Source organism: Atractosteus spatula, chromosome 7 (genome assembly GCF_055471065.1).
Source record: "Atractosteus spatula isolate fAtrSpa1 chromosome 7, fAtrSpa1.hap1, whole genome shotgun sequence".
Classification (NCBI taxonomy): Eukaryota; Metazoa; Chordata; class Actinopteri; order Semionotiformes; family Lepisosteidae; genus Atractosteus; species Atractosteus spatula.
In genome coordinates, this window is record NC_142712.1 from 57,438,041 (window position 1) to 57,463,584 (window position 25,544).

Genomic DNA, 25,544 nt, shown 5'->3' on the forward strand with positions numbered 1-25,544 from the left:
TCCAGCATGCACTTTGTCAGGAGGATAACATAAAATCTGGTTTAAATATTACACTGGTATAACCTGAGATGAAACAAATCTTTCTTGAAATATTAGTTTTAAAAATGCTAAACTCATTAGTTCATCACAACCTAACTCCAAAATAGACATTCAAAAATGTATTCCTAATACAATTAAAGACCCATTTTGTTCTCTGCAGAAAAGGAAGCTGTCATATAGTAATAAACATTGAGCAAATTTACAAACATCTTGTTCAAAATGAGATTCCTGTATTTCTTCTTTGCAGCAAAATTAAGACAGCTGCCATGCTTAGTGGCAGAATGTAACCTGCATATACAGCACTCCATGACAAAACAGAAACACTGGTCATGCATTTTGCAACCTAAATCCAGTGTCAAATGGGCATTAATGTCTGTACACAACAGCTGCCTGGCCAATGTGAAGAGATGGAGATGAGGTCATTAACCTTGCTCTTTAACAGAATACTATTGCTCCCTCTCCCCCTCCCCTATCCTAGACAATCACACTTAAATAGTGTTTTATTTAATTGGCTACTCAATACAAAAAGAAAAACAAAAAGAAAAACTCCTGGCCTAGACCTTCATACTCATATAAACCTATAACACTGCTCAGTTTTACCCACCTGATCGCCTCCAATGAGTACTGCCTATAGCAGATCTTTTCAGAACTTTTTTTCCCCATCATGTATGATCAAACGCGCCGTATCAGCTGCAGTAAGCACAGCTCAGAAGGACTAAAGATAATCAAGCATCCTCTGGTTTTAAGCAGGAGCATCCCGTGTTCATCTGATGAATCCAATAGATTTATGTTTAAACAGTCAAGACAGGAGGATGGAAGTTCTGCGCAAATGGTCACTGGCCTCGCAGCTCTGCCCCAGTATTTCTGAAAACACTGGGGCTGTGGTGCAGCAGTCCTAGGCAAGCTGCACGGCCAGAGTGACACTTGCCCTTGAGTAATCAGCCAAGACCAGCAGACCAGGCTCAGGCCAGCACCATCGCGCCTTGGGGCTCACCTCTCACATCTGCCCAAGGGAGCTGTGGGCCAGGCTTTGCCCTTGGCTGTCTTTCATTCTCCTCCTCACCTGCAACCGTCTGGCGCAGTGCCATCACACAGCAGATTAGACACAGGACTGGGAAGAAGGAAGATGAACTGAAATTGGACCAGCTGAGTAGTGTGAGGATGTGGACACACACATGCAACTATTATTATCTACTGTAGGAGAGGAAGATTGGTATTTGCTGCCAGAAACTACTGTGACTCTGTTTGGAGTGTTTGTTTTTGACCACTACAGTATTGAATGGCTGCCAGCCAGTACTGTCACTGTTTGCACTTTTCTGTTCACTGGTGATGGGAAAATAATGTATGTACTGTTTGTGTTTCCCTAAGGGGCTCTGGAGCAGGATTCATGTCCTTTATTGTCTATATTTGTGACTGTTGCTCTGTGCCAAATATACTAATACGTCTTCACTACAACAGTGCAAATTCTACAAAAAAACGTCCTTAATCCCAGCTGAGGGTGGGCAATGACCGAACAAACAGACACCTGGGTAAAATGTTGACTAATTAGGGCAGACAAAATATTCAAGAAAACGTGGCACACAGCCATATGATGGATTACAAAGAAGTGTCAGGCCCTGTAGCCCAGACAAAGACATTGCAGAATCTTGTATTAATGTTTACCCAGTCAATTAAAATATCTCTAGCGGATCCAAGACATGAGTTGTGGCTGCATGGAGACAGAATGTCTATGTTTGAACCCTGTTTTGTTTGCCTTTTGCTTGATTTGTTTTGGTGCACCTTGTGTGTACATGATTACATGATGTGCAAATTGCAGGCTGTTGTTTTCCATATAGCAACAAATTTAGCAAATTATAGACACAGACACTGTGCTATAATTCTGCATGGCACAACCACAGGATTGCCGATGTCTTGGTCAGCCTTTTTTAAAAAAAAATAGTAGCATTGGTGCAATGTGAATTACTGTTTTAGGTTGGCAAGGTCTTATTACCTACTCGCCATATACTACAAATGGAAATAATGGTTATCGCCAAATTGCAGGACTTTATGTACTTGGATTTAATCAACATTTTCACCATGTACTATATTCCAGTCAAACGTCCGAAAAATACTGACAATGGAACTTACCTTGTCCTGAGCCCCTTCAGTCCCTGAGGCTGCCTCACTGTTACTTACTGAAAGATTGAAGACTCGGTGTGAAGCTGTGTACTCTACACAACACTGTGCTGTTTCATTTAGGAAAGTTAAGCTTTGATGCAAGCCATACTTCAGCTTAGATATAATGTGATGCCCCGATTTAACAACCCAGCTCATGGACTTGATCACTTTAAATGTTTATTAAGAATTACCAAAGATCCTGATACAAATTGTACAGCAGTATTGTGTTTCATACCGACTTTATATACACACAATGCAATAAATGACATCACCGCCTGCCTGTCTGATTGTGTTGTTAAAATCTAAATCCCCTAAAGTCACTCCTGTCAACAGAATGCTTTTATCTCAATTAGTATTTTTAGTTGTTTTTGCATTGAAATAAACTGCACGTGAAGTGGATTTTTTCTTCCCTTCCTTTTTCCTGTATTGAGTGTCATGAATGGCAGAGCTTGGAACGATATTGGACAGAAGATGATCAATACAATAGGAAGCACAGCGATGGCTCCTGTGGCCTTACCACAGCTTCCACAAAATGACTAAGAAGTACTTCTGAAGAGACTAAGTATTTGAAAGTCTACAATCCCTTTCCCTTTTATAGTTGTTCAATATCTTTTTTTTTTCCCCCATAGATGTGCTATCCTGTTGAGGAATATTCACCACAGTTACTGTAATCCCAGATGGGCAGTCTGCCAAAAAGCTTCAGTTTCACTGCAGGGGATACAGCTAGCAGACATTTTAAAAATAGCTCACAGTGATTGCGATATCTTTTGGGTTAGAAGGCAATAAACTCCAGGCATATTTTTGTGATTGCTTAAATATGCTTCTTCTGTTTGTCTTGTACCCTCTAAGGCAGAGTTTAAAAGGAGAATTGTGCAAAGTCAGTTCAAGTAGAGCAGGAAGCATCTTTACCACAGATAACCACCAGGCTGCTCTGGCAGATGTGGATTAGTAAATACGCACCTATTCCAGGTGTATGATTCAAGCACATAGCTAACTGGTAAGGAATTGCAGGGTTGCTTATATAGACTGGGTCTGACACTCCAAGGAAGACTAGATGAATTCCTCACATATAATAGCAATAGCTCTTTTGTGCTGCTTCTATCTTGTGCTTCTGTCCATGGTGGGGGAAAAAAAAAATCTGTAGTGCTGTAAATACAAACTGGTAATGGGACATGTTCAGCTTCAAACCTGTACACCGTTGTAATGTCTTAAAACAAGGAGGAATTCTGCCTTTGTACTGTATAAATGTTTAACCCGATATGTAAACATAAAGCAGCTGATCCTTAATCAATTTACAGAATCAATCCAGGGCTACAGAATGAACCACCATCTTTAGCCTTATCAGAAAGTCACTGGTTTATTCAAGCCCTTGACACATGAGAATAAAATGACAAACACTCCCATCAGTTTCAGGCACTAGAAACAGGAGCAGATATGGTGGCCAATAACATTTCAGAATGTATTTCTATTTTGTAAACAAATGGACTGGATGTGACAAGATTTTCACCTCTGAAGTCAAATAGTGTAAAGGACTCTTTAAAATTTATTCAAAACAAATTTCGAAGCCCCTCCCAAGGTCCTATTCCCTACTATGAGAAGTTTAAGAACTAGCAAGGATTACAAACTGAAATGTAAACTATCTGGACTGAATTTCAAGTCATTCTTCAAACTACATCAGTTAAAGTTCAGATAAAATCCAGGACCACAACAACCTCATCACCCCTTTCGAATCTCCTACAAAACAACAATCAGTTCAAAGTGCAAAATTCATCCTAAAAAACTGGTAGCAAAACCAATAACCATAGTGTTGACGTTTTTAAGTTCTTTTTGTCATTAATTTCAATCACCTGAAATGCTTTATGAATCAGGAATCTGATATTAATGTACAGAGAAGATAATTTCAGATTAGTGTGTTACAGCAATTCAACATGTTAAAAGTGTGCTCAGATTTTGACCTTTCAAGTCATCCTGTTCAAACAGGTTCTATTACTGGGGACAGAGGAAAGTTCTGACACAGAAACTGCGATGCTGCAGCAGTCCTGAGCCCCACTCTGGAAGTTTAGATAATGAATTATGATTGCATAATATGCCGTCCATTGAAACGGGAAGCAGTTTTACTCTAACCTGTTAATTATATCTAGCAATGGATGTCTGTTTTATTTCTAAGATAATCATGCAGTTTTCTTCAGTACACCTACAGTGTCATGTATTGGCCAACATTACGTGCGTTGACAAAAATAATTGTCACTCTATTCCTCCAAAACATTTTTAAAATAAAAAAGCAACAAAACATTTTAAGCCCACTTGGAAGTACTCTGAGTAACTTGTTGATTTTTGTTTGTGGATCATGTTTTTCTAAGGTCAAATCACGAATGGAAAAGTTCTGCTTTGTGTCTGTGATCGTGCTGTTTCCAACAGTAATAGCCTTAAAAGTGAAATCTGCCCAAAGATTTTAGTACCACTTGATCCACATCTGTCCCAATGGGATCAGTCCTTCTCCACAGTGGCTGAAAGTTTGTTAAGACTGAAAGTAATCCGTTTTGCGTTGCGCCCCGAAGGAGACAGAGAAACAACTCTCTGATTATCCCATGGGTATCCCATCTGGAGTTCATTCCCTAGTCCGGCTCCTCTCCCGCCAGTTAGTCGGAAGGTGATAGTGAAGACTCAGTGCAGCCCCGGCCTGATGTCTCCTGGACATTGTACCGCAGGCTGTTTGGAAGAACGCCCGTCTCAGGCACCCACCAGGGAGAAAAAACCATGGCATCTGGGGAGAGAAACAATAACTATTACAGCACAACCACCGCCGGTGACTGGAGAAGCCAGGCAAACTGCCACAGTTCCTCACAGAACTCCCTCGACCCAAGGAAAAACAAAGGAGGCTGCTACAGAACCCAATAACAGATAATCTAGGTTAAAAGTGCCACTACAGACAAAAAGAAAACAGTTGTTTAGAAAAGATGAGGAAACTGGAAATATTAGCAACGTCAAATTTCCAGACCTCAGCCCTCAAAATATGCAATATTGGACGAAATGACCCTTATCACAAACCCATCTTTCCGAACTTTCAGGTCACATAGTTGTTGTTTTTTTATTTCTAGCACTGATTAAATCAGAGCTGCATCAATGCAAGCTTTTCCCAGCAGGAGACAAACAGATTCCGTGTAGCCGCTACAATATTTTGAACTTGACTTTAAGACTGCCCTTTATGCACCACTCTGCCATTAGCTCTTCTTTTGTCTGAGCATAATATACTGTGCAAATGATCCTACAAAGGGAGTAATATTAGCTCCAGAGGTGGTAATTATGTTGTAACCAGCACACAATGGCTCTATGTAATAAGATCTGTAAGTGAACGGGAGAGGAGATGTTTGTGGAAGCTGACGAACAGAAAGTAGCCTGCCTTTTAAAATTTTTTGGAATGGAGTTTTTTTGTAGTGTATATCGACCCAGTTTGGATGATCTGAATGATCTCAGTTTACCCTGACGACGACTACCTTCATGGGCAGAGCGAGTCACGGACAGGCTCCTCTGACCCATCTACCCATTGAGATGCTCATCACAATTCGTATCAGCTAATGATTGTCAGCCTTTTCAGACTTTCTACAGCACAGGCACACAAAGATCTTTAAAGTCAGACGTCAAGGTGGAACGAGTCCCCACCTACTTGGACTTCCACCAGTGCAATGCACACATAAGCACCAGCTGCACACACTGATAAGATCTTCTGTTTCTGTGCACAGTGAATTAGGCTCAGTAGTTGCTTTATCTGCAAAAATCACATTTGAATGAAAGCGCAAGAGAATATTTAGACAAGTTACGTCAACTATGTACAGCGGGTGGAGAAGGCAGCACTTCCCTTCACTATAAAACGATAGCTTGAAGGCTTTCAAAAACAGGAAAATCTTTTGCTGCTAAAGATATTGTGGGGAAAAACTTCACCTGTCCTCTGCACATTCCATCATTAAGATAGATAAGATCACTTTATTGGCCATATACAATTTCTTGTATTAGAAATTTGTCTTTTTGCATACCTCATCTTGCTCTCCATGAGACAAACAGGCAGGGAGAGAAGCTGGGGGTCAGAGCGCAGGGTCAGCCATTTATACAGCACCCCTGGAGCAGTTGGGGTTAAGGGCCTTGCGCAGGGGCCCAACGGAGGAGGATTCCTCTCCCGGTCGCGGGATACGAACCAACAACCTTCCAGCCACAGGCGCAGATCCTGAGCCACAGAGCCACCACACCACCCCCAAAAAGAAAATTGCTTATGAGGATGAGGGTCAGAGCAAGCCGGAGCCAAATCCCGAAGAACAGGACACGGGGCACAACAGAGCCGTACTGGGGAAAGGGTTTTAAGTCATTTAAGTCTATTACAGTTAACAGTTACTTGTATAAGGGATTAGTTTTTAAAATTAGCAAAAAAAAAGGGAAATGTAAGAATTTTAAGCTATTACGGTTATCTTTGCAATAAACTCCAGGCATATTTTTGTGATTGCTTAAATATGCTTCTTCTGTTTGTCTTGTACCCTCTAAGGCAGAGTTTAAAAGGAGAATTGTGCAAAGTCAGTTCAAGTAGAGCAGGAAGCATCTTTACCACAGATAACCACCAGGCTGCTCTGGCAGATGTGGATTAGTAAATACGCACCTATTCCAGGTGTATGATTCAAGCACATAGCTAACTGGTAAGGGATTGCAGGGTTGCTTATATAGACTGGGTCTGACACTCCAAGGAAGACTAGATGAATTCCTCACATATAATAGCAATAGCTCTTTTGTGCTGCTTCTATCTTGTGCTTCTGTCCATGGTGGGGGGAAAAAAAATCTGTAGTGCTGTAAGTACAAACTGGTAATGGGACATGTTCAGCTTCAAACCTGTACACCGTTGTAATGTCTTAAAACAAGGAGGAATTCTGCCTTTGTACTGTATAAATGTTTAACCCGATATGTAAACATAAAGCAGCTGATCCTTAATCAATTTACAGAATCAATCCAGGGCTACAGAATGAACCACCATCTTTAGCCTTATCAGAAAGTCACTGGTTTATTCAAGCCCTTGACACATGAGAATAAAATGACAAACACTCCCATCAGTTTCAGGCACTAGAAACAGGAGCAGATATGGTGGCCAATAACATTTCAGAATAGTATGTAAAGTAATTTGTATGTAAAGTATGTAAAGCACTTAGTATGTAAAGTAATCTCCTAAATTTCACCTTAATCCTTTCAACAAGTAACAAGAACTTTCTCTATTTGCATGTTAAATACATTTGTTATAGACTAACAAAAACCATCTCTAAAGCAAACACATTGGAGAGGGTATTTCAGCCAGCAGCCCTATCACCCTGCAGCTCCCAGCTGGAAGCCCACTAGAGCTCAGCAGGTGTGAGCCTGGTCAGTACCTGGATGGGAGACCTCCAGGGAAAACGGCTGCTGCTGAAAGAGGTATTAGAGGGGCCAACAGGGGGTGCTCACCCCGCAGTCTGTGTGGGTCCTAATGCCCCAGAATAGAGACAGGGACACTATACTATAAAAAAGGTGCCATCCTTTGGATGACACACACAACCAAGGTCATTACAAAATACCAGTGTGCTACTTGAAAAGAGTAGGGGTGTTGCCCTGGTGTACTCCCTTTACCAATCATGGCCTCCTAATAATCCCCATCTCTGAACTGGCTTCATCACTCTGCTCTCCTCCCCACTGAGAGCTGGTGTGTGGGGAGCGTACTGGCGCACTCTGGCTGCCATCGCATCATCCAGATGGAGATGTACACTGGTGATGGGGATCCCCATTACCTGTAAAGTGTTCTGAGTGGAATGTCCAGAAAAGCCCTATATAAGTGTAAGGAATAATTATTTATTATTAAACCACACGATGTGGAAAAACACCAATACAACACAGTGAATTCCTGTGTCTAAGTGAGACTGCAAATGGCTTACTAGTTATTATGTGATGATCCTAAAGCTAATTAATGCTATATGTGCCTGGTTAAAGAGGTTAAAAAACCCTCCACTAAGATTTAAAAGATGACACAAAAGGTTAAACAAAAGATTCCAAAAATAAATTGAAGAAGAAATCAATAACAGCTGCATACAGTGTGATAAGCAGAGATGAAGCTTTGTACAACGATAAAAAAGCATTACATGACTCATGGCTTCCTGGTGTGAACTGCTATGCAAATTGAATGTACTGAACATTTCTTTGCCTTTGGAAAAACAAAAAGGAAAAATATCTGTAATAGACATGTGGAGACCTTTGCCTCCTATACTTTTTACGACAGCTTTCTCAGCACTATTGCTTTAGCTCTGAGGATTGCAATTAATTGTCTGGGTACATTTCTCATGTGGGCACTCAATTAAAGGGCTCTCACTGACCTCTGCAGCTTAACATATAACCTAGTTCTATAAATCCTCTAACACTATTGTCCTGTCTTGTTATTTTTAATAAAGGTTGTGTGGTCGATGCTGAAATCTCAGTTTAAGGGAGAAAGCAAGGCAATGCTATGAAAGATCAATGTGCACAGGGGAGTATTTTCTTACATCAGAGACATTAAAGCAGTACAACAAGTAAATTGTAACTAGTACTGTGCCTGCTATAGCCTCACCATAATGCAGCAATTTCTGTCAGCAGTGCTTAAGGGAGAGGAAAGGGCAGGGGGACACAGGCAAACTACACTGACCTGAAACAAAAAGTGCTACCACCTTTAGGATGAGACAAAGCCAGGTTGTGACTACTTGGCCATTAAAGATCTCAGGGCACTGTTTGATGTAAGGGTGTTAACTAGTGTCCCAGCCAACGTCCACTCTGGTCTCCCTAGAATTTCCCCTCGGTTTAGCTGGTGAGGAAGTATCTCACTTATGCACCTCTTCTGCTTTGTAGTGGGGCTGCTGGCAGAGCACAGCCCTGCATGACCAATGACAGAACTGGGCGCTGCACTTCAGCGGTCAATAAATGGGGATAAAGTGCTTTAAGGTCTTTTGGGATGATAAGTGCAAGGAACAAAATGAAATGAAGTACTTCTGCAAACCTTAAAATGCCATTTTCCTACATGATTGCAAGAGTCCCAAGAGTATTTAACTGCCAGAGATTTAAAAAATTAAATTGCCAAGACACAGCCACTTAATGTCTAGGTGCAATCTGGCTGTTTAACTGAGCAGAAGGCCAGACCTGTTCTTCTGCTTACTGCAGACTGAGCTGTGAAAGATCTTAGCTGTAAGGCACAGGTGAAGATTAGCAAGATTAGTGCAATGATAGCATCAATTTGACACAGAACAAGGACTGCAAGAATTAACCACAGATCTTTGTAAAAATGGAGGTGGAATTGGATAATATCAATAATATGGGGAAAAAAAGCAATGTGGCTTTAAAAACATTTTCTACAGCTGTAAAGGAGTATTTGAAAGACAGGCATGATATTAGGAGACAGCTGGCAGAAATACTCCCTTGAGAACACTGTAGTGAATTTTAGCTTGTTCTGCAACACACTTCCATAATTAAAAGCATCTCATGTTTGACAAGTTAAAATGTGCTTTAATTAATTTCAGCATTTACTGTACAAAGCTTGCATCACCATGAAATCTCATTTTGTATTCACCAAACAAATACGTACACAGGAAAAAAAAACATAGCAATAAGAGCTTTAATGCCGATGTAGTTCTGTGATCGAATAGACCAAAAAAAACCAAGAAGGCTGCTCACTAGATTGATACCATCATTTATTTCTGTCATTAGTCATAGCTAGGGTGTAAAGATGTGCAAGAGCTGACACATGGTACATTTCTCAGGCCATATTGAACACCACAATCACCCTTCTGTCTAGACTGCAGCAAGGGAAAGTGCAGTTTGGCTGACTAACATGATGTGTTGAAATATCAGGAAAGATTGCACTGAAGCACTATCCTAGGAAGGGAACTAGGAGTCATCTGATTGATTCCTCATGCTGTCAATTTCAAATTTTGCAAGAAAAACAACACAATTCAAAACTGGCAAAGAATACAAGCTCTATTTTTTTCTTTACAAACAAGCTTGGATTAACAGAATTCCTACACTAAGCCGGTATGGAGTTACCTAGCCCAGCGCTGCTCAGAGCATTTAGTAGCTCTGTAAGCACAGATAAACACAACTATTTTCTGTCACTGTAGCATGCAGCAAGAGAGAATGATAGGATTAAAATTATAGCAAAGGCTATCCGATTTACTGCTTCTGTTACACCACAATAATTAGGTGGTTTAGACCAACAAACTGAAGCTGCAGAGTTCAATGATGGTTCAAGAAGCAAATTACCTGGATTAACAGGGTGTAGTGCTAGCCAATTACATTGTACTTGAGCACAGGGCAGTTTAGAGATTAGAACATTATGATAGATATAAGGCATTGACAAATGGGGAAACCACATTACCTGTACAAGCACTGCTCTTGCTAGAAACATGGACAGGGAAAATACTGGGCTATAGGGGCTGCGCCTCAGTGCACTTTCAAGGATGCAATAATGTATTTAGTAGATCTCGGAATGTTACAGCGAAAAAAAGGTTATGGCAATAGCACCTTGTTTTACCAGCACCAAGGAAAGGAGTTAGTCAGGAACAGTACTGGTAGACATGCCGGGTTATTGGGCTACTGGGTGCCTTCACTCCTAGTTCATACCCTTGCCAAAACAGTATCACTGAGGTGCAATGAGAGTCTAGGAGGAGGTGAAGGGTCAGGGCAACCAATAAGCAGGACGATTTTGCACTCCTGTCATTAACAACCAATATAAAACAATAAGACTCAAACAAGGACAATTCTGGTTTGACTGGGATACCTGGTAACCTAGGGTAAGTTATTGATAAAAAAAACTGTACGGTTATGGATGTGTAGCTTTGCAGGGAACTAGCACACACTCTCAATTTGCAGTCAACAAAGCTTAAACACTGTCAAAGACCTGCAAAATAGAACTCTCTTGTTTCGGTAGACTGTATTGTTTTCAAACTGGGCTCATTCTCCTGAGCTACAAAAAAAATGGTGAGCACTGCTAGTATGACACTCAGGATTATAATAACAATTAGCAGTTTATTATAATAAACTGCTCATTATTTTGCTAGGTACACAATTGACCAAACTAGAATGAGAAATTAAATGGAGTAGTTGGAACTAGCTGATAAAATGTAGGTATAACCTGACTTATTAAAAGTATCATCAAAACCTATTATCTAACAATTACAGAAAGGCTCTTCTATATCTTATAACACCTAACTTTTCATTGGAGCAAAAAGGCTTATCTTTAGTTTGGTAAAAATAGTAACAATTTACCTTTCATGAATCATCAACACTTAAGTGAATATTTCTTTCCTCACGATTCAAGAACTGCTCCTTTAAACCTGGCGTTCAGATTAAAACTGCTCCTAGGAATGATTTCAGTCACCAAGGTTGTCATTCTGTGGTTACAAAGCTGTGAGGCTCCCTGAGGTCACACAGAGCTGCTCACTTTACAAGAACGGAAAGAGCATGTGCTCCAGCACAGTGGTCATATGCCGGCCAGTCTGTGAAGAGCAATACATCTCTGTGCTCCTACTGGATGGCTCCTAGTGAGCCAGTCTTCTATTTAGAACAAAGCCACTGTATTCAGTTTTTGTTCCTCATGTTACCTGCAAAGTACCAAAAAAGGCTGTTTCGGAAACTAAGTCTCAGATTAGTTTAAGACAGACACCAAACAGAATTTGTGTACTGGGTTATTATTGCTGTATTGATTACATGTAACCAAGAGTCTACTCAAAATGCTTCAGAAAGTAGTGGCACTGAATAAAAAGGCGTTTAAGTGCCACTTTTACACTCCTCAAAAAAAGACACAAACACTGGCACATCAAAACAAAATGAGAGTCGTCTTGATGAGCATTTATCATACCTACAAAAGAATACCCCAACACTGTCCCCGCACAAATCTCTACACAGGGCATGATGGGAGGGGTCCTCGTGACGATTATGGAGGACTCCAGCTGCTCCTGTGGCACTAAATATCTCCTGGTGCTCTTTATAAAGCATCTGCTCTCTTTACTACCACATCACTTAAGTTTAAGGCAGCAGTGAGCCATGCAACACTGGGTAAGGTGCAGATTACACAGCCTCTTCTGCTTTCCTTAAGGTGTTGCCTATCTGATCTCATGCTTTTGAGCTTTTCTGGCCCAAACTGAATCTACAGAGGGGCTCAGTAAGCCAGTAACAGTAATAAGATCACGCTAAGAAAGCAACCATGAATGTACTACTCCCTAACATATGCTAACAATGTTCTCCATCATTTAAATATGTTAAATAATTTATAACGTGAAGGGGAAATGGGGAAAGCTGTAATCTGTTTTGTGACGCATATCAAATGCTCATAACAGGAGTATAGGGTCATACTTAGTATTTTCGCAACAATTTTATTCACAGTTTGAATGATTGCAAAAACTTAACTCAAGTAACAAAATGATCATAGTTCACTCAAAACAATGAATAAAGCAGGACCATTAGAAGTTTTACGGAGATCTTCTTGGGATAATCGCTGAAGATGCATTTTTCTTTATTTACTGTTGACAAACAAAGAGCAAAGTCTTTTTGCGTTTTGTGAAGAAAAATTTTCAGCATTTATACAGAAAATAATCTGCATTTTGTGTTCAGCTGATGCTGGAATATTGGGTAAAAGCACGCAGAAATGTGAACTTAGCAAAATTAGCACAAAGGGCTGACTTTTCCACATAAAGGCTGCATCCCTTGATTTATCATTAACCAGAGAATAGATTATGCAAAGGACTTTAATATAATTTCTAAATACCTGTAGAATCCTTTAGATGCAATTAAACTTTCACAAATTACATTTAAGTTGATTTTTTAAAGCCTTCAGAAAATCTAACAAAAAAAGCATTTTATTGCAGTACAACAATATCTCAGTTGCCTGTTCTGAAACCCTGGTTCTTTACAGACTCAAAGGCATTTTGGCCTATTGTTCTTGGAGATCTCTTGCCAGGAATTCTGTTTTTAGACTGATATTGTCGTTACTTCAGGTATGCTTTGACTGATATTGTTGGATTATTTTGATGCAGACGGCAAGCTGCCCATGAAATGTGTAAATAAAATTAGCAGGGATGGTTAATTTCTTGAATCCCCTTGTTGTTGTTAGATTGCAGAAACAACTTAAGTTTTAACTCAAATTGGTTGTACTGGTAAATAAAGAACAGACTGCCTCTGTCACTGGCTAAACATTTGCAAATTTATTTGGCAGCACAAGGAAGCAGTATGAAATAAACCCAAGATTCATCAACTGTTAATGGCATTCAAAGACTTTGAAACGTCCCATGGAAATAAAGGCAAGTTACTGAATTATAATCCCTCTTCACCTGTTTCCAGTTAACTTTGCAGAAAAGTTATTTTTTGTACGAGGAAATGTTAGCTGTCGAGCCATCTTCTTAAGGTAATGTGCTTTCTATATGTCTGGAAGCTCCATTAAGAAGAACTGAAGAAGCATATACAGCATTTCCCAAACAAAGCTTATGACTTTACATGTGGATCGAACATATCCAAACCTTATTCTTACACATCTGTGTGAATAGTTCATTAGCAATTAAAATGGCATTGCCTGTAGCAAGGCACAGCACCTGTGACTCACCCAATGAAGAGCTTCAGTAAGGAGGGCAACACCTCCTTAGGAAGGATTAAAATGGACTCTTACTACAGGACCATTAATGTGAAAGCCTCTGTATAATTCTGCTTCATGTGTGTGCTAGGAAAGATATTTGTGCTTAAGAAAGTCCCTACATTACTTAGACATTAAGGAATCTGACATCCAGGAGAACAAAAGCATTCCCTCTACAGTAATAAGTTAACTAAACCTCCTACTTCTCCTACCAAAACTTTCTTTTGAAAGCCATCTTTAGAGGTGATAACTAATACCGTGCAGGGTGAAGTACCCTGACATCTGCCTCAGCTCTGTACCAGTGGGTCTAATTAGGAGAGAGAGCCTTGCCAGGCCACCTGGTACCCTGTGCAGCCCAGATCTATAATTGGCAGAGTCGGGAACTTCAGACTCCCACTGGACTCCCCTCCAGTCACACCCCCACTGGCAGGGAAGGAGGGATGCTCCTGTCCCGCTCCTGGGTGCTTGTTAGTGCAATTCTGTCATGCAGAGCGTTTTCCTCAGCACCCAGACCCCAGCATTTTTTCTTCCCCGTCCAGAGGAGACATGTCAGAGGAGCCAAGTCAGGCTGGTATCCAGCAGGAAGCCTACACTGCTCTCCTCCCATCCTGCAGTCAAGATAGAATTACTCACATCTCTGCCTCCCAGCTCAGTACAAAAGGAAGGAGCGAGTTTCCATAACTTCACATGCAGGTAGTAGGCTGGAGGGATAAGGCTTTTTTTAGTGATTCGTCAGCTCTTATAATTGTTTTTGGAACCTCACAAAATGCACAAAACCCCCTACTATATAGTGTCTGTTTTACAGCATGGGATGCCGACCCTCACCAAATCCAGAAAAAAAAAAATTGCTTCTCCCCTGGGCTAACCATAAATTTCAGTTTCCCCTTTTCACCAAGCTACCAAGAAACAACTCTTCAGTTTTTAATCACAGAAAAGGAACCTGAAAATGAAACTGCATCCAGTCTAGGTTTGAAAAACCTGAAAACACAACTTTCATTTAAAACTGTTAAATCTATTTGATCCATTTTCTTATTGGACATTAACATTTTAGGCTGTTTTGTTGCCTTTTCTCATTGTAAGCAGCAATTTTACTGAATTATTTTAATCTTTTAATTAAAAATGTCAGAAGCCTAGACAAACTCCTCCCATCTCCTACACACAACCATCCCTCAGGGAAAACAGGGTATGAACAAAAATCTAACAACTTCAGTGGTATATTCATTCCACAAAATAAACCGAGTGATAGAATTAACGTAGAAAATGTTATGATCTAGTGCTCAGTGGCCCTTTAATACAAGCGTTTGCCAAAACAGCAAAGGAAAAAGTCAGTTGATCACATTTTCTTTTGCCAAAAAAAATATAATTAAATATATTAACTGAAGTTTTACAGTGCATTAGAGGTGAATGAGTCACAGAGAGGCCTGCAATTACTAGATTATCTCCGAAATCTTTCATACTCTTTGAAATTCCTGCTTTATAGTTGGCATTCAGTGATGGAGAAGGATATGGAAGCAACCATTTGCTGAGTAAACTGGCACTGAGAACTTAAGCAGTGTTTGCTTATCAAGGTTCAATGAAATAATATGCTCTCCAGAAATACAGATTAATGTAGAAAATTCACATTTGTGTTGCATTTCCTTTAACAAAGAGACATTGGCTCCACAGCCAAAACGTGTTTTCTTTCTTCTCTTTTCAGCATGGAATAAACCAATTAATTGTTCATTTTCTAAAACAGATGCTTAAGTATTCTGTTAAAAAAAAATAAGACTACAGCAGTGAAAACCTGACATCTAAGAAACCGCCATGGGAAGAAATGGAAACAGACATTAAGGGAATAGCCACTCCCAATCCTTGCTGAACGAATGCCATGTGTCATGTGGAGAAACGGATTGCTCTTCAGACGTGATCTGGTGCGTGTTCCCCCAGCTCAGGGGCTAACAGCCGACTGACTGAAACCCCCTGAAATCACAAATCAGTTCATGAGTAGCTCTCTCTTCAGTCGGGAGGGGGCACATTAGTTCAGGCCGGGAGACACTGGGTTTCCCAAAGATGATGACAATGCCCTGTACATTCCTTCCCAGTACAAACACACCACTTTGCAAACAGTGCCACAACAATGCTGTCATGCTGCGTCGTACCCAGTGAGGAAAGCTAGGAGCTGCTGGATTCTCCTCAGACCTCATCTCCCCAGGGGCTGAGAAGAAGCCCAAAACTCCAGCTACACTATACAATTAACTCTAGAATATGAATTTGCATGCATCAGGTTTACATAATGTAAAAGCACTAGAAACACATGAAAACAGTCACCTCATCCTTGATTTCATTGTCTAAAAGTTTCGTTGAAAGAAGACACTTGATTAATATAACAAATACGCCTGCAAGCCTGATGTTTAAGCCATTTGCAAACCCAGTTAAGCATGTTCAGTTTTTAGCTTAATTTTTCAAATGCGTTGATCTTATTTTTGGTCCTAAACCTTCACATTTTTCTTTCCAAAAATGACCAGCAACCTCTCACTGGGGAAATGTGTTTTTTGTTAACATTCGGGGTGGTTTCATATCTGTAAAAGAGCACAGAGCAACATTCCAGTTTTCGCCTTGACGAGAAGTGGGCTGGCACATTTATCTCTACAAAGATCAGACCAAGTGCAGTCATTTCAAAGACCCAACGCTAAAAAAAAAAAGTTTAGTAACATTTATACTTGAAGGCACTGCCAAAGCATTCTTGGTTGTGAATGAGCCACAATTCCCAGGGAACCTTTTTTAAATTACATGTAGCAGCATTTATTTTTTCTTTTAATGAAAATCACTATTCTTTATCCAAACCACCAATTTCCACTTTTCTGTGTCTTTCTCTACGGCATTAAAATGTTGGTTTGCTGAAAACAATCTCTTTTTCAAAGAGGAAATTAGAAATCTTACCTAATTTTATTAAACCCCCTTTCTTCCCAGTGGGTTTAAGCAGGCAGATGTTTCCAGGTGCTGACAAATGCAGTGGGGATGAGGGAGTAAGGCACTGTGGTTATACTATTCCAGCTATCAGATGTGGGGTCGTAACAGTCTAACGTCTTACATCGTTGAGCACCGAAGTAGCCCCCTACCACGTAAAGTTTGTTGCCCGAGGCTACGGCATGGCAGCTCATGCGTTTGGAAGTCATGTCCCCGACTCGTGTCCACTGGTTGGTCTCGCAGTCAAAGCGGTAAGCAGAGGCAGCTGTGAACTCCGTGTCGCCCCCCATGATGAATATTTGACTGCCCAAGACGGCAGCGGCCGTGTAGCGCCAAGGCTGTGGGCATTCCGCTGCGATTATCCAGCGGTTTTCCACTGGGTCATAACACTGGACTTTGGAGGCTCTGTCCCGGTGAATGGTGGTCCCCCCGAAGACGAACAGCTTCAGCTTGGCGCTAACCACTGCGGCATTGCTGACACCATCCCTGAGGGGTGCCATCATGGTCCACTTGTTGGTGAGAGGGTCATACCTCTCCACCTGCTTGAGCGACACGGAGGGGGAGGCAGGAAAAACCCCTGCGATAGCCGTGTGGCCACCGACAACGTACAGGCAATTTTCCAGCTCGGCCGAACCATGGCCGAACCGAGCAATCAACATGGGCGCCCCCTTGGACCACTCTTCGTGAACTGTATCGTACACCCAAACGTCCTTAGAGACTCCATTTTCTGAGCCCCTTCCTCCCGTCACATATACCTTGCACCCAATAGCGCAGGCGCTGAACTCCTTCCTAGGGCTTGGCAGGTCTGACTTAGGAATGATCTCCTTGGCCTTGTGGTCGACCTGATAGATCTTATCACACATGAAGGTCTGTCCACCCAGGATTAGCAATGTGTGCCCAGCCTTGCGAGGACGGGCACAAGGGCTGGTAACCACGCCGTCATTTTGTAGGATCTTCTTCTTGCACTGAATGGCCTCCTCCACGATCTGCATGCTGCGTTTGTCCGACACCACCAGCTCCTCACTGGCTACAGCGTTGATCAGGCACTCAGAAGGCAGCAAGGCCAGGCGGATGCCCCTCAGCAGCTCAGGAAGGTGTTCTCTCCTGCTCTCCAGGTCATACCGCACCCAGCGCATGACAGCGTTGTACACAATCTGCTCATCCTCGATCTCCAGCTCGTCGCTGAGGATCAGATCCAGGAGCTTTCCCTTGGATAGGCTGTAGAAGTCTTCTGTGTCCCTCAGAGCCTCAAAATGCACCAGGCACATTCTCCAAGACAGCTCATAGAGGTGTTTGCACTGGTGGGCGTCGGAGAGCAGCATCATCCCAAGACAGTTGGACGAGTGTAGGTTCTTTTCCAAGAATTCTGCAGCCGCGTCCCTGATGTCGTGGAACTGGAGCATGTCCCCGGCTTCCAGCAGGGACTCGGCATTCTCCTCGTTGATGATGACCCGTGAGGAGTAGGCAAAGTCCAGCAGGAGCTCCAGCACCTCGGGGTGCACACTGTCGTGGAAGTTGACCTCGTTGTCCAGGCTCTCGCGCAGCCCGCCGCTGAACATGGCCTCGAAGTAGCGGCTGCAGGCTGCCAGCACGGCTCGGTGGCAGGGGAAGGAGCGGTCGCCCGCCCACAGTGTGACGTCGGTGAACATGCACTGCTTGCGCAGAGTATTCAGGTGGGTGAGCACGCTGTCTGGGTGAGAGGGCTTGTGGAACAGGGAGATGTTCATGGAGCCAGTGCTGGTGCGGGACTTGCGATTCTCGTGCACGCTGACCGACATCGTTTCAGATGCCTCCGGGGAATCGCCGTCCCCTAACTGTCTGACTGCAAAAAAGAAACGCGCAATTATACATCTATACAAGAGGTGTCCATAGAGCACTTTCCTAACAGTAAGGAATGCCTGATAAAATACATTTTGCTCAACATAACGGTGATTCCTCCCATTTCATTTTTTTATATTATCTAACAGACCCTTCATTTCACTTTAACAACTACTTTAATGGGAAAAATTATTTTAAACGTCATTTAGAGCAAAGGGGCAACATATAAAACTGGAACCACTAAAAAACTGCAGTTTTAGTGTCAGATTATGACCAAATTATAATAGCTTATTTTATTCTTAGAAGGCTGCAGAACACAGCTACCAATTTCAGTGCACATCAGAATTTTAAAAACGTATTTTAATTCCTTCCCTCTGACACAAAAACTGATTCTTTTTATTCTGATAATAGACCTAATCTGTGCAGAAATCATGGCCCCTGATTTGTTTTTTTGTTTGCCATGTTTTGATGACGTGCACAACAGATCAAAGATGAAATTGGGTTCTTCAGCAGAACAAAATGAACTAGCGTTGTGCACACAATACAGTTGATAAGTGTGGCCGGTATCATCCTGCAGAACATAGACCTCTTAAGTAAACAACTTTTTTACATCATGCAAAGATTTAATCAAAAGTAAATAAAGGGGCCAAAACCCACTGGGTGATTTATAAAACTTTTATCTTTAAAACATGATATCTGTTCACCTGGAAGTATGCCTAACTGTCAAAGAGTTAAGGCACTTATGAAGTATTATTATGGAAAAGAGATATTACAAGAATAGTTTTATTTAATTTCACTGAAACCTTTTTTGGAAAATTGTCAAGTTTTGCATTGAAATAAAAAGCTCAACTCCTCGTTTGTTCCCAGTTAAATGATCTGCCCCAGAACCGCCTTCTCAAAGAAAGACCCCTCCTGTCACAAGGAATGAATTTCAATCCGAGAAAAGGAAGAACCTCTTTACCCGAAGGGTTGTGCAAGTGTGGAGAAAGAAAGTAAGTTCTTTTAATATCATGGCTTCCGTGATAAGGGAAAAAATAAAACCCTCTCCTTGGAATCATTACGCATTCTTAAAACGAAAAGTGTTCAAATCCTGCTTTAGACTTCATTTGAAAAAGAAACAGGTCTTGACATTAAAATATCTGCATCATGCAGGTACTGCTGTGCTTGCGTTTGCCTGGCATTGATGCTTCATTTAGAGGTCACTGGCCCTGCTAGCTCTGGTTGCCAAGAGGAATTCTGTAATTGAGCAGCAAGCCAAAAATGGCATGAAAAAATTTAATGACAGTCAAGTTTGGAGAGAGCTGCTCTGTTATTTCCAGCACTTAGTTTCAAAGAGCTCAACAAGCCAAGCAGAAAGGATGATTAGCACTTGGGAAGAGATCTCCCACTAGCATACCTATCATTCCTCAATAACAAGACCCCAGTCCCTTCGGCTGCAGACTCAACCTACCTGCTGTCCTGCTGCACTTCAAACCAGAACTATTGATCGATTATTAAAAGAGGCTCATTTCTAGCACTAGAGCTCTTCAATAAAATTATCTTCAAGAATTCCCAGAGCACCCTTACCACATTACCACCTGCAGGTTTTAAACAAGACACAATTAAAGCCATTGTTATTACGTAGCAGCTACATAAGAAACGTAAGGAATCCGAGTTGGATAATTATTGAGAGTTAATGCAGCGGCAGCAGCAACAGTGGTGGAAACAGCTACACGAGGGTTTACAAGTCATCAAGGACAAAATATACCGGAGATGTTGGGACTGCAGCCTAGGAGCCACTGATTTCGGTTGTCAGACTGATGCAAAAGATGAACTTCCTAAATGGCTAGTTCAATGGAGACAGGTCTGGCTTTCTGTGCAGGAGGTAATGTCACAGCAGGGCGTCTCATTTTGAACTCAGATGAAGCCTTAGACAAGGGCATGCAGTATGCACAGATTACAAAGCTGGGGGCAAACACAAAAGGTGTATTGTGGCAAGGATTGGGTAAAGCAGGGTTGTGGTGCAGCGAGGGAGGGAGGGAGTCAAGTCGTGGGGCGATGTTAATCCTGCACCACTTACGCCGGCACAAACTGCTGACCCAGGCACAACCACTGACACTGAAGAGCTGAGGGGGCACCTGCATCTGCACGGCTCTGCCTTTCCCAGCAGGGCTCCCTCTAGAGGCTGTGCTGTTATGGTAGTCCTGCGATGCACAATGGAATAAAATACACATGAAAGCTTACAATCACCAGGCTCCGCACAGGACATTTTTCGCAGTCTGTGTTGCTGTTTCATACAGATCTTCTGTTACCATGTCTATCAAAATGCCCCCTTCCCCCAACCAGGACCAAAAACCGATTTATTATCTATTCCACTTCCCCCTCATCAATCCAATAAACACTGGTGGGCTACTTATTTTTCAAATACCAACGACACGCCATTTTTGAGTCTCGTTCGATTTCTTAAATTGTCTTTAATAACAAAAGATTGTTTGAAAAGACTTAAAATATTCCAAATAAAATGAATACAAAAGCACAAAAAACGAACAGACTTCACAACAGATTCTCTGAAGAAAGTGCTCCACAACTTGAGATTTGCTGCCTCAGGATCAGGGGGAAAAAAATCCCTATGCTCCCTGCCAGGACCCCTAAATCAGACTCTGTGCACGGAATACCTAATTTTCCAGGCATTCATATGTACTTTAATTATACCTTTTAATTGTGTTGCCTCTCAGTAACCGGGAGACAACATCTATTTAAGCTGGTTCCTCTTTCTGCTTGTTATTTCTCTTGACAACATGGGACTACAAAGCCCCTCGGGGTCCCCCATTCACAAGGGGAGTTGGTATTCCAGTGCCACTTCCCTTGGGCTGTAAGATGGGGTGCTGGTGGTGGGAATGCCTTTTCAAGGCTGTCAAACACCAGTGGCTTTTTCTCAGCGTCTGTGCCTCCGAACCGATCACCAGCTGGCACGCAGTCTGGCTTTAACACTCAGGGGCGCCTATCAACCGGCAAGCGCCCGCGTCACAGCCAGGCGGAGGATCGCCCGAGCCCCCGCCGTGCTTGGCGCACCGTACAAACTTGCCCTCAAGGCCAAGGATGTGCGTGCGTGGCGTGGGTAATCCCTTCTGGGGAAATAAACAGTAACAGCCCACCGGAGTCAGGAAAGTGTCTTATCAGCCTTTGGAGACCAGGAAACTAAATTCATAGATTTGACAGGAAAGCAGATCAATAGAGGGCCGTACAATACCCTCCCCCCGTTTACACAGATCAAAAAGGAAATCAATATGCTGTTACTGCTGGGAAAGATCCAGATTTGACGAGCATTTAAAAGCTTACAGCTTCGAGTTTAAGTGCACGCTCACCATGTGTAGTTGCTATGCTCCCCTCTTGGAATAGGCCATTTAAAACAATTAAAACGCGCAGTCATTTTCATTTTACAGTTCTGTCAGCACCAATGCACCCAGCAGAGAGTAAAGATTTTCGGAGGTCTTTTTTAAACCCTTTAAACTGATTGGGGATCCGACAGCTGGGTACCCACACGAAGTCATGCCTTCCAGTACGACACTGTGCTCATAAAGACGAGCTATTCCTTAAACAGTTGCTGAAGGGTCTCCATGCCCAAGAAGATCTCTGCACTTCCTTGGCTTCCTGGGTTGCTGTCGTCTGAAGCTACTAATTTGAGCGTTTTTCTCGTGTGCTTGCCTTAATAACGCCGCCAGTTCCCTGGCGAACAGAACGCAATCCTGACCGTCCAATTTACTGAGGGTAGGTAGCAATTAAAGCGAAACTGAACTCTAATCTGCTGGTACAGACACCGTCTCCCAGTGCGAAATCATAATGCGTAGCGGAGAAACCAGAGCTTTACCTGAGAGGACTGTGAAAATCTGTTTGTTTGTTTGTTTTTTCCCCCTGAGGAAAGTACAGCCCGGCGCGTTAACACAAGGGCACGTTCGTGTTTATTACAGTCCTCTTTCTATTGATCAGCAAAACCGACCCAATGTATGTTCCATCTTCTCCTACCCATAAAGTACAGTAGACTTGCACGGAGACGGTGCAGTAAAACTGCACGAAGAGTCCAGGTTTACAAGGCTAGCACTGAATCTATATTTCTCCTACACTACCCATTAAACAAAATAAAAAGCTAACCTCAAAACACACGATCGTTAAACAGTATTTTTTAAGACAGTTCAAAGTATTTTTTTGCTAAAAGTGCATTTTATCGGCATATTATTGTATATGTACAAGTGCTCCGGTAGGGTATGGCGTCTTTTTTTTACATTTACTCCAGCGGCATTCTTTCCAAGCACACTGATGCACGGATTTGTGCTCTCCAAAGAGGATTGAAAGGGAAAATACAACCGAGAGTCACACGGGTAATGCCTGAGGAAATAGCAGCAGCGCTGTGTGCCGATGAAAAGTTTCCATATTACCTGTTCATACGCCTACCTGTAGTCTATCCTGCACCGACTAACACTGTCACCCGAGCACAGCTGTCTTACACAGAAGGGCGCCCTTTTTTCTTACCGTCTCGAAAAAGATTCGCACAAGCTTAAATGAGTTTTTTTTTTACAAAGAAAAATTAAATAATACGTTTTAAGAAATTAAAAGTTTGACTCCAGGCCGGCGGTCTTGAACCCTACGCCTGACAGACAGGACAAACACCTTGACAAAACACTTGTCTGCGACGAGGTGCTGTAACAAAAGTTCGGAGCGAACACGTAGGTCGGCAAATTAAAAAAAGAAAGAAGAAAAACGGCATTTTAGTTGCCCGGTTTCTGTGATACCGTGTTAGGCAGTCAAGGGAGCTCAAAGATGCGAAATACCTCTACAGCAACACCTGTAACAACAGACCCGGGGAAAAGATGCAACCCCCCACCCCAGACCAAACAGGTAGAGAAAACCAAGCGCTGCGAAGAGATATTTGTGGTTGTGGATTTTGCTCTCTGTAAAATATTTGATTTGGCCCAGCATTGCAGCGTCGGTGTGAAACCCAAATTACAACGTTTTATCTCCCCGAGCGCCAGTCCGTGCAAAATGAGCACATAAACAAGGAAATCGAGTTAACACCGCACGCCTGGGTGATCTATTGTAAAACCTTATTTATTTCAGCAACGGTTCCACATGATTGAGAAACGAGAACCAGAAGCAGAGGCTCAACTTCGCCTTTCCAAGTTGTAATCCAATTAACAACAAAAACAAACACCGAAGTTGCAACGCTGGAGCAGAATCAATTCTTAACGAGGTCTACCCATATACTTACAGAGAAAAATGGGTTGTTAAGAGAACAGGATGAGTGGATTACAGTCCCCGTTTCACAAATTGTATCATAATGTAATTCCCAGTCTCTCCTTTGTAATCCTTTACTTTGTATCAAGACAACCGTACTTCCCCCGCAACCGAGCACACCAAACTACAAAAAGAGCTACAGCCGGAGGCAGGGAATGAGTTTCGGGGGCTGTGATTGACGGATAGCCCCAGCCAATTGGAAATCAGACTTCCGGGCTAATTTCGGTGCTGTCCAATGAAATTCGAGTTCCTTGATGTCGTACGGGGCGGTGCAGAGACGAAAGGACCAATCAGAGGATGAGACAGGAATTGGGGTGGGATTTGTTGTATGAATGGTAGAGCTGTTGCAAATAGGTGGATGAGCGGTGGGTAGTTAGTACGATACTTAAAAGATCTTCGTTTATGGCAGTTGTTAATAGCAGTCGCATTTTAAAACATGCTCTTTGGGAGGTGTGTATAGCGTGTCAGGTTTTTTACATGCCTAAGCAGATGACGTACTTATCACGGTTTGACAAGATTGGTAAAAATGAAAGCGTTATGTTCAACGCAGGGCTGTTTGATTCAGTGCATCCCACAATAAAAGAAAACTTTGCCTTATGTTTGACGTTGAACAGAATCTGTTTTATGTCTTTGGATGACGAGGATGAAAAGTACGAACTCACTCCCTTAGATGTGATAATAACACTCTTACTCGGACATAAATCCTTTACTGGTGTTTGGTGCCCTCTCGTGGCGTGGACAGAAAACGATACTGGATGCAATGTTATTTTTCAACAGAAGCCGCCTATTCAATTAAAGTTGTTTAATATTGAGCTTTAAAAAAAGTTTGAATTCTGCACCCGTGGGAGAATGCCGTGATTTAAGTTTCTGAAAATGCAAGGTTGCGTTTTCTAAAGGTTAAAGGTTTATGTTGCCATGTGGTACATTTCCTTTAAGAAATTACCATTAGCTGAATGATTTTTGTTCCCTGTTCCCAGAATGGGGTGATGTGTAGTGAATATACTCCATGACTAAAACAGCACCTGGTTAGTTGTTTCATTGGTTAAACTGAATTATTAAAGAAATACTAGCAGAAAAACATGTGCAGACGGCACCTTTAGAAATGAAGGATTTTATAGAAAGTCTATATTTAATTATTCTACTTGCATTTATATAGTGCTTTTCATCCAAAAGGATCCCAAAGTGCTGTGCATATAGGAAGGGACCCATTTCACCCACCAATGAAGTGGAACCCCCACCTGGGTGATGTGAGGAAACTTCTGTGCCAGCAGATCATCCAGGGGACTGAGAAACTGCGTCACAAGTTAATTTCAGGAGAAACTTTGCGGAGGCCAGACTGTTCAAAACCAGACTGGAGTTTAGCCAGGAGAACAGTACAAAGAAAAAAGGCTGGTGAAACAAGAGTAGTTCAGAACGGTAATAAGGAAATTGTTTTAAGCTCTTTAAATATTTCCAAACAACTGACCCTACATGGTGGATGCTGCACATTGGTGGGTGTGGAGGGGATCCCCATGACCTGTAAGCGCTTTGAGTGGAGTGTCCAGAAAAGCGCTATATAAGTGTAAGCAATTATTATTAATTATTGTATGTTAACAGTTTTTTTATATGAAGTATAAAAGTACATTAAAGTTTTTTCCACCTGGAACACAAGCTGCACATGCCACAAGGTGTCTTCATC

At 42.0% G+C, this 25,544-nt stretch overlaps 1 protein-coding gene across 1 annotated transcript; it reads right to left on the reverse strand.

Annotated features, from left to right (window-relative positions):
* Nucleotides 1-3,527: 3,527 nt before the first annotated feature.
* On the reverse strand, nt 3,528-23,994 carry klhl25 (kelch like family member 25). The gene is made up of 3 exons (XM_088921117.1): nt 23,841-23,994; nt 16,754-18,602; nt 3,528-4,960 (listed from the first exon to the last, which is right to left on the reverse strand). The coding sequence occupies exon 2, from the start codon at nt 18,556-18,558 to the stop codon at nt 16,789-16,791; it is 1,770 nt and encodes a 589-aa protein (XP_088777243.1). The 5' UTR covers nt 18,559-18,602; nt 23,841-23,994; the 3' UTR covers nt 3,528-4,960; nt 16,754-16,788.
* Nucleotides 23,995-25,544: the final 1,550 nt, after the last annotated feature.

Excerpts from the sequence above, each read along its gene's own strand:
- klhl25 (XM_088921117.1), bottom strand. The coding sequence starts at position 18,558 with ATGTCGGTCAGCGTGCACGAGAATCGCAAGTCCCGCACCAGCACTGGC.